This window comes from Ptychodera flava, chromosome 14 (genome assembly GCF_041260155.1).
Source record: "Ptychodera flava strain L36383 chromosome 14, AS_Pfla_20210202, whole genome shotgun sequence".
NCBI classification, from domain to species: domain Eukaryota; kingdom Metazoa; phylum Hemichordata; class Enteropneusta; family Ptychoderidae; genus Ptychodera; species Ptychodera flava.
In genome coordinates, this window is record NC_091941.1 from 4,897,812 (window position 1) to 4,908,154 (window position 10,343).

At 36.6% G+C, this 10,343-nt stretch overlaps 1 protein-coding gene across 1 annotated transcript; it reads left to right on the forward strand.

The window, feature by feature from the left end:
- Nucleotides 1–124: 124 nt before the first annotated feature.
- On the forward strand, nucleotides 125–10,343 carry LOC139150570 (uncharacterized). The gene is made up of 16 exons (XM_070723007.1): nucleotides 125–245; nucleotides 1,744–2,069; nucleotides 2,343–2,491; nucleotides 2,787–3,015; nucleotides 3,639–3,744; nucleotides 4,169–4,265; nucleotides 4,632–4,727; nucleotides 4,937–4,987; nucleotides 5,571–5,661; nucleotides 5,785–5,844; nucleotides 6,267–6,443; nucleotides 6,779–6,917; nucleotides 8,018–8,126; nucleotides 8,804–8,876; nucleotides 9,109–9,395; nucleotides 9,665–10,343. Exons 1-16 carry the CDS (start codon nucleotides 203–205, stop codon nucleotides 9,909–9,911), a joined length of 2,280 nt encoding a protein of 759 aa, XP_070579108.1. The 5' UTR covers nucleotides 125–202; the 3' UTR covers nucleotides 9,912–10,343.

Here is a 10,343-nt window from a genome sequence, read left to right on the forward strand (position 1 = left end):
GCAAATCTTACTTCAATGACCCATTGTCAATTGGCAGTATTAATATGCCTTCAATCATGCACTTTATATTTAGAAGTGAAACACAGAGGGCGTCAGTGGAACTATGAACTAGGACTTTGTTACATGGGTAATTCACTTTGTGTCACGGTTCCTTTGCCAGTTGATCTCTTCAGCTTGTTCGAAGTCTGTTGATAGTTGCAGAATGCCACTAAAATTTCTTCCGGTCATCTTCGTTTCTATAATCTGTAAGTAGACCACTTCCCATCGTACAGTATAAAATAACTTTTACAATCTCGGTACAGACTGAAGACTTGTTGATTGCGATAGCGGGCGTTGGATGATGGTATAATTTCGTGTGGTCAACGCACTATGATTCGGTCACAGAATGTAAATTCCTGACTTTAGATCAGTTGACTTTGTTAACACTTGATATTTTAGGAGGAAAACGGAGATCGACACGAATTATTTCTGATATCCTTGCCTATTGTCAAAATCAGTCTCATACAAATGTAGCATGTTAATTAAGTATTCGGTTTATTGTGATGTTTTCACCTCCACGTTTAGTATCTAATGTACATTCAAAATTGTCTCGATTTATCTCGTGAAGTTGTCTCAGGTTTTGATGTGAATTGTTCCAATACAATCATCGTTCATTGCACAGTGGCCATGACTTCTTTATCTTATTTTATCTCATCTTGTCTAACAGATGTAATCTATAGAGTATAGCATTAACCACGCCAACTCCAACCCCTGTGCATCCTAATTAAACATACATACATACATACATACATACATACATACATACATACATACATACATACATACATACATACATACATACATACATACATACATACATACATACATACATACATACATACATACATACATGCATACATGCATGCATACATACATACATACATACATACATACATACATACATACATACATACATACATACATACATACATACATACATACATACATACATGCATACATACATGCATACATACATACATACATACATACATACATACATACATACATACATACATACATACATACATACATACATACATACATACATACATACATACATACATACATACATACATACATACATGCATACATACATACATACATACATACATACATACATACATACATACATACATACATACATACATACATACATACATACATACATACATACATGCATGCATGCATGCATGCATGCATGCATGCATGCATACATACATACATACATACATACATACATACATACATACATACATACATACATACATACATACATACATACATACATACATACATACATACATACATACATACATACATACATACATACATACATACATACATACATACATACATACATACATACATACATACATACATACATACATACATACATACATACATACATACATACATACATACATACATACATACATACATACGAGTTTCCTCCTCTTCATGACGGAGTAAGTTTACTAAAACTCAGTTTTCAAAATTTAGGATTGCCAACGAAAAATCAAATACATTTTCATGATTTCGGGAACTTAAAAGCTATGCAGCTTAAAACACTCGTAACAGAAATTGCAGGATGTTATCGTGGTATATCACACTTTTCATCATTAATGTGGCTTAAACTTTACCTCAAATAGCCTCATTTTTGGTTGTAAATTTCAAACTTTTTCAATTTCTGTTAACGTTTAACAGGTGTTGTACACGGAAAGAGACTCAGCGCGGCTAATGGATTACAGATTGATATGAAAGCTGACGGTCAGTATTCCATCGCCATCAACGGTGAGACTTGGCTGAATAGCGCGCCAACCTTCTTCGTCGTCGATGGTACAAAGTTTTCTAGCCCGGGAAACCTAAAGTTGTTAAACATCAGCAGCTCCAGCCAAGGGGCTGATATCCTAGGGAATTTTGAGTCCTGGACCCTAATTTGGCAAACTGAGCCCCGGTCTGGTGGCCATGGCAAGCAGATTATAACAGGGGTTAAAGCTTACAAGGATATCCCAGCTATCGGGTTTTCACAGGTTAGTCATGGAAAATCATGAAATGCAAATTACAAACACATGGTGGATGATAGAATGAATAATACTACAGAATAGTATGCGTCTAGCTCTTTAATGAATTCATAGTACTTGACAAAATAATAGCTACGACGACAATGATTTTTATATAAGATTCTTAACCTCATCAGAAAAGAAAAAATGGCTTTCCAACCTTAAAGTCCACAACGTATTTTTCATAAAGTAAGACTGTAGCTCTTTAAATTGATCAATTACGTTGTATGGTTGTGTTCACAGTATTTTCCACAAGCGTTGGAAGGTACCAGTGTCAAATCCTACGACAGCGTATGCACAGCTTTTCCATCATTCCTTGTCGATGGAGTGAAAGGGGAGAAGGGATACCTATCCTACGGAGGTGAATTCTTGGATGACACTACCATCGGAATGTAAGAACAGTTAATAGAGTTTAATCGTAATTACTTCTTACAAGTTTTTTATATTTTATAGTTTTTGTTTTACCATGACAATTATCAAACGTCTGGCAATAACTCGTAACTATTAGGGACTAGCCTTCTTTGCGAATACCTGTGTTGTTTGGTACTTATTATTACTTAGGTACTTATGCTCACATAGGGGAATGTTACAGCTCAAGATCTTAAAAATAACTTCACTTGCAAGGTTCACATTGAATGGCAACTTGTCTGACGTCATGACTGTGGCCAATCGTTTGTTCTCTTGCAGGTGGAATGAGGGCGCCAGTGGCATTAACTCAGGTCTGTACGGTGGGCCCCTGGCAATCTTTGACAAGTCTCTTAATACGGTGGTAATCTCAAGCTTCAGCGAATTCATGGCAGGGTCCATGCAGCTAGCGAACGGGGCTATCAACTATGGCATTCTGGGTAGCATTCTTGAAATCCCGGCAGACTTCAGTATGCAGATAGTTGTATATTATGATCAAGGAATAAATAAGGTATTATTGAAATTGCAGATACTTCAAAATCAAGCAATCACGAATAAATGGAGTGTTGATGCGTTGTCGGTGGAAAGTTGTCTCTTTCGCTAAAAAGTAAAGAGTTATCACCAATTTTTCCCCGAAAAATATTATATCATGCACAGCGAAGTTCCTGAAGGCACTGCACACCTGGAACATGAATTTCTAAACTCTTGCTAATACTTCAACGTTTCTCTTTGCCTGGGAAAACATTTATCTTTCATACAACGTGGAATAATCGTTGGTCATCATACAGACGTTTTGGATAATAGAAAATGACCAACTTTGTGACATTTGATATTCTCTTGTATTTCTGTGTAGATGCATGTGTTCATTATAGTTTTAATTTGCACAAAAAACGAAACGGTGAAAGCTTAATTTTCACCACTGGTTGCAAAATCAGTCGTTACAATACAAACAAGTTCACTCACTCACTCACTCACTCTTCCATTCGCTCGCAAACTAAATAACTAAATAAATAAACGTTGTAGCTAATATTCAATAACCGCTCTGTTGGAGTACTTGAACAGTCGACAGAAGTTGACGTCATTCGATCACGTGATCATTATACCATGTTTTAATCTTACTGTTGATACTTTAAGGCTGTACATGGTATGGGAAGAACCTTGATGAAATATCACGGAAAGAGCACAGTTTTACGTGATTCAGACTTCACCGCAAATTATTTGGGATATTGGACGGATGGCGGTAAATATATCAAATTTGTTATCTTTACTGCTAATATTTGCTCAAGTAGCATGCTACTGGCTTGGAATCAGCCATGCCACTTGACATTAATGAACGTCAGTATTATGAAATAATGAAATGAGATTTTAATTTCATAAACATATTCAAAACTGCATCACGATGAAAATCACAAAGTTTGAAACTACAGTAGATATTACCGTTTATTTTTGTCGAAATAAAGTACAATTTCCATTAGACCTTTCCGGAAACTCTTTTAGACTAACATAAAGATAACCTAACATGCTATTCGGAAAATTCATAGGAACAGTGAAGCGACAAATTGAATCAATTTGTTGTTTTCTTGTAGTATTACGCATGTTTAGCATCGTCTTTGATAATCGCAACCAAAAGACTCTGAATGAATTTAATATTTAATTTTTCACAGGTGCGTTTTATTACTACCACACCGAACCAGGCAAGAATTATGAAGAGACAATGATGGACGTTAAAGCATACACGGACTCTGCTAATATTCCTTACAGGTACATTAATCGACATTTGGCAACGGTAGTGTTCGTTCGATAATCATGCAGCCTTATATTAGGTGTGACTTCTGGTTACATCAAAAGTCAAACTTATTAAAGGCTTTCCGTGTAACATAAAACACCTTTGTCAAGCCAACTAAAGTGAATTAACTCAGTACCTGTGATTTATGAACATTACGAAAAGTACAATTTCCCTTACCAAACTTTGACCAACGAGAAAATTGCCAAAATTCTGTGCCTGATCAATCGATCTCAGACCCTTCTTAATGTCAAATATTCTTTGTTGACAGTTTACACTTGAAATAAGATAAAAATTCCTTTTGAAGCGTCTGTATATTACCTATCTGGGTTGTCTCGTCCTAGGTACTTCCAGTTAGATTCTTGGTGGTACTTCAAGGGGGAAAACAAAGGATGCAAGAACTGGACAGCGATGCCTGATGTTTTTCCACACGGACTGCGGTAAGCCTGGAAGTAATTCCCATAAAATTTAAAAATGTCTCGAAGTAGGGCTGTACATTTTACCCTTTTAATTTCCACCAATGTTTTTTTCAAAGTTAGGATTGAAACCAAGAAAGCCGGTCGAATATAGGACTGTTATGTATAAATACTGCAATGATATCATTTTAACCACAAACAAAGTCATTTCCCTTATTTATTTGTTTTTACAGGTATTTGTATGACAAGATTGATTTGCCGATGGGCGCTCACAATCGTTGGTGGTAAGTATTCAATATTGTCAGTATGAAAAAGTTAGGACAGTCATGTTACTCGAATAAAATTTCGAGAAGTCGGTCATTGTCCATGGTACGCTCGTATTCAAAAATGGTTTAAGGCTTTCTTTTAACAGTCTTCCGATATAGCGTGAAGTTGGAATATATTGGCGAAACGCAATCAATAAAATATGACAGAGCAAAGATATAGAAAAGAGGCACGATCAATTGTGATCGGGTGCATCAAAATCATTTGTCATCATTGAATAATGGTTGAAATAGGGATTTTTTTATCTTCGACTCATTGGTGATTTTGGTGATTATCAAACCTACCTATTTCATATTCTTCAAAATTTTGGAGACTGCCTTAAAGTCTCATTTCCTTGATATATAAGATGGCATCAGCGTGCAAAGTGATTCATATTCTGCAGATTTTGAAATCTAATGCAAACCAGTGATAGAATAATTCGGTACAAACTTATTGCTGAAAATCTCATGACAGCTATATCGGCTCCAAATGCGACTAGGAATGAGGATATGAAGTAAAATACAAATAAACTTATCTGCGTTTATCTGTTTTTCATGCATACAGGAGTTCTTCCACTGACTATGCCAAAGTCAATGGAGGCAAATGGAATTTTATTGTCGAAAAGGACGACAAATTTGCCATACCTCAGGATGCAGTGAGTACATGTTTTGCCAAAGCCATGAAATTACAGCTAATTTCATTATTGACAGAATTTACAAATTATTCGCTGTTTTTATTTTGACAATTTGATAGTCTGTTGATTTTTGTTCAATTGCAGGAATTTTGGAATTATTTAATGGAAACTTCCAGGGAATGGGGTCTCATATTGTACGAACAGGTAAATATACTGATAACTTACTTTTTTTAAAATTTGGAAAGAGATCTCTTTGTGCCGACGAACGTTTATATCTAAAACAGGTGAACGCAATGTATTAGACCTGAAATAACGTAGGCTATAGAACCGATAGGGGCTGTGCAATATTGATTTGGATAAATTTAAAATTTTATCCTTAATGTCATTTAGTTACCGTAGTCTTGTGCCCGCAAAGACACGACCGCCTGTACAAGTATTTTGGTATATTTGAAGCGAAGAGTACACAAAATACGTGAAGATACATTTCAGTGAATGTCAGTTTTCAGAGGGCCTCCTGGTAGCACCAGTTTTATGTATAGGATTCGACCTCATATTGGTTGATTTTTATACCATTCGCTATTGAAGTAGATGGTACGTTTTGGTGGTTTTTGTTGCCCTCTCGGCAGGACTGGTTGGACAACGAAGTTGAATACATGCATTCAACAGTTCAGAACATAACGGTGACTAGGAATTGGCTTATTCAAATGGGCAACGGTGCTTCAAAGAATAATATCAACATTCTATACTGTATGCCAATGCCAAGGCATATACTGCAAAGTGTTGAAGTACCAGCCGTTACTTTGGTAAGTTTCAATTAAACATTTGCACTGTATGTCTCATTATTGAAAATTACACTTGAAGACAGACGCCAACTGAATATCAAACCAGAGTGTCTTGTCATTGATGAAAATTCTTTTTAAATATTCATGAAATGTAAAATCATTTACCACTGAAATCATGATAAAATCAGAAACCCACGATGGTGGTTTTTGAAGCATGTCATTAGTATGTTGCATTCACTAAGCTTTATTTGAAGATTGCGATATTAAGGGTACTGATAGATATTGATTTCCTCTAATATAAACTTAAGGAGTTATTTTTCTTACAGAGGTATTTATCACATTTATTTTTTCGATAGGTTCGAGCCAGCGGTGATTACAAAGCTGGTAACAACCAATGGCGTATTGGAGTGAGTTCTATCTTGGATGACGCTGTTGGTCTAGCACCGTTCAAGGACACGTTTTGGACCACAACTGACCAACCAGGGAACACGTACCGTGAGTACAACACAAAAACGAATAGTATAGACAGACTGGTAACGCGGCATGCCTTTTGTTCCATGGTCGTCTCGGTAGACTATTGGCTTTTCATATTAAAATGAGCTTCAAAGGTGTTAAACGTTTTGGAGGTTTTGTTTTTGGTTGATAATTGCACGAGATTATGCGAAAAATACGACGAGATGGCATCGTACTTCCAGTCGCGTAGCAACCATAGTTACTTTGTGAGCTCTCAGGCCAGAAACACTGCTTCACGCCAATCAAAGCATAACACGCCAGCAGTTTCATAAACATATCCTTCCTTGACGCACGTGTAAAAGACGGTATGACTGACCGTAAAGCATTGAGTAAAACCAGACAGTATCGATAAAAGACTTTCAAATTTGGTTCAAACACACTCATTATATATTCATAAAAATATGAGAGGAATTTTTAAAACGGTGAAGCTCACTTTCCTGAAGATCAAAACTCTCCCGTTTTCGCCAGCACGTCAATTCCGCTCAGCACCACACGACAACAACAACACAAACTTTGCTGAACATACTTTCGCTTAACAGTCGGCGAAAATCCGAAAATTACCGAAGGATGCATGGTCGGCACTCTTCGGAAAAGAGAGGCGAGAGCAACCTGAGGCGAGGCGAACATGGATGGGTTACGTAACCGCTTCACGCCTTAAACAATACCCGTTGCGACTCTTCCTATGTTTCTCTGTGGTACAACACAAAAACGAACAGTAACCCATCAATGTTGATTTTAAAAATGTATTATTTTGCGAGTTTGTACAGACTATGATTTCAATATTGTCACATATGTGAAAAGGATCTTTGTGCTTTCAGTATTATTGTCTGCAACCTCAGTTTCTTGGGTTCTTTTTCACAGTAAAACCTGTTGGAAAGCCCAGGAAATTGTATTCGTGAAATCAACTTACAACAGACTGCATCTGCGTGACATGCATTGTTATCATGTTGATAATTATGTGACAAAAATTCTCATGAATATCATCAAGAAAAAGGACAACACAAATTGAGAAATCGATTGGACCCGATTAATACCATTTAACATTAAATTTGTCATTTTTAAATTGTGTGCCTTTACTGCAGATTCAAGGGAACCATACACCGAACTGCAAAGTGTCGTTTCAACGCTGAGTACTGGACCAGTGGGTCCAAGCGACAAGATCAAGTACTCCAACGTATCACTTATCATGAGGTAAATTCAACGAAACCACCCATCTGCTATCCACATTTGTACGTCTTCCCAAAACGTAATCGAGGCATGTAAGAACTATGAACGGATACCAAGATTTTAACTGGTCGGACGTGTCTCTGTGTTCATACAGGAATGAACAGACATCAACAATTAAACCGACCGACATCCTATGAACAGGATTTATTCTATAACGGGATTTGAAAAGAATCCATTGATCTTGCATGATTTGTTTTTAGATACCGATCGCACACTCACAACTGCTTCTGTCAATGTTGTAGGAATTTAGAAGTTACATGCAAACAGGCGAAGGTCGTTCACTTCGTTTGATCAGTACACGTTTAATTAACTTCGCCAAAACCACGCTCTTGTATCTTTATGAATGTAAATTGAACTTCTGTATCTTGTTATTATCTGATAATCAAAATCTAATCAAACTAATTAGTGAATGGGAAAATAGGCTTCCCGAGACAGTGTCGATAATTGGTTTTGATGTCAAACGTACCATGAAGGGTTTGTGATGAAACGGAGCACTCCATGTAAAAGCCTTCATACTGCGATACTAATTACAACGTTATGTTTCCTAAAAAATTCCTGAATTTACAGTAATTTCTTTCATTTTCTAATATCGCACGTATTGTCATGAATGTCTTCTTGTTGTTTTACATTTTGATTCAAAGGTCTTGTAATTCCGATGGCCTGCTTTTAAAACCCTCAAAACCGGCAACTTCTATAGATCTCCAGATACTCCAGGTAAAAATCTTAATGGTTGTACATTTTCAAAGACAGACATTTCCACAATATACTGCTGTAAAAAATTAACGATGTTCAATTCCGAAGGGAAGTGGTGGAGTACTTGCTCTGTGACTCTTAGTTATTCAAGAAGGTATTGTGTTTCACTTCTTCAATGCCTTCTCAGTAATATAAAATTTGTGCAAGTGTCTGCAAAGTGTGAGATGAAATCGCATCTCTGTCAAATCTGTAGAAAGCCCTTGGTTCTGGAGGACCGGATGGTGAAGTGTGGTCTACGTATAGTGACATTGCTGGTTATAGATTTGGTACTTTACTGTGGGTCAATGTGAAAACACCTTACCCAATCACACCACAACAAGCTGGCTTTGGAAAGCTGTACTCAAGCTATGCTTTCAGTGACAGGGATCCTGTGAAGACACTGGTGAAATTTGATGAAGAGAATCCACTGAACCAACACAAATGTGGTAAAGCTGACTTTGGACTTTGGCATTCTGTTCCTGAAATAAATATTCCTGGGAGGTAAGCAAGTTTTAAGTCATTCCGAGGAAATTGCAATTGAATGAACAGTACCATTTTAAAAGATATTCTCTTTGGTGAAAAGTTGATAACTTCAAAACGCTTGAGAATTTCCTTGTCAGTTTTACAAATGCTCGTCAGATCACACCTCACAGTCGAAGAATTTTACCTCAATCCCGATCTTAATGCAGCATAAAAAAATTAACCTGGCAGAGTATCTTGTCGTAGTCCCTCTCTTATAATTATAATTTTAATTTTTTCCATCATTCCAGTTCAAGGAAGGTATTGATGCTGGGTGAGTTGACCAAATGGGTGAAGATGTCGCCACAACGAGTACTCGACATAGGGATCTACACTGGTGACATCGACATTATCTTACAAGGAGCTGTAAACGAGGTCATAGAGTTCACTGTAGTCTACACCGATGACCTGACCACACCCCATCAAATTAAATGTACTATCGGTGAATCTGGTAGATCACAAATGCACCTTTCTAATGAACAGTGTTATCCCTACTAAACTTTTTATCTTTTCCAACGAATCTGAAGGGTACGGATATCAGCAAAGATTAATGAATGAGTTTATTTTCGATGAGCCCCGATGCTCGTCACCTTGTTCATTATTATGATTACGAATAGAATATTAGAGTCAAAATATGTTTCCACAGAATGTTGCGCAGTTGACAGTTTTACTGTCTTTCACTATTATCAGTAAAGGTCTGCAATTTATAATCAAGTTCGATTTGTAGGCCCAGTGTTAGGCTTACAAGTTTAGACCAAGTCTTTAAGATACATTTCCGAAATCGCCTTTCAATACGTGTTCTTTGACATACTGTGTGTCTTTTGTAAATAAACAAAAGAGTCCTTTTGAAATTTTCCACAATAACTGTTTTAGCATCTTTATACATTAATCTTCAGACTCTTCATCAATACAACATTATTATGGTCATTT

Excerpts from the sequence above, each read along its gene's own strand:
- LOC139150570 (XM_070723007.1), top strand. The coding sequence starts at position 203 with ATGCCACTAAAATTTCTTCCGGTCATCTTCGTTTCTATAATCT. Across the intron at positions 2,492-2,786 it reads GATGACACTACCATCGGAAT|GTGGAATGAGGGCGCCAGTG; the intron begins GTAAGAACAGTT and ends GTTCTCTTGCAG. Across the intron at positions 5,662-5,784 it reads TTGCCATACCTCAGGATGCA|GAATTTTGGAATTATTTAAT; the intron begins GTGAGTACATGT and ends GTTCAATTGCAG.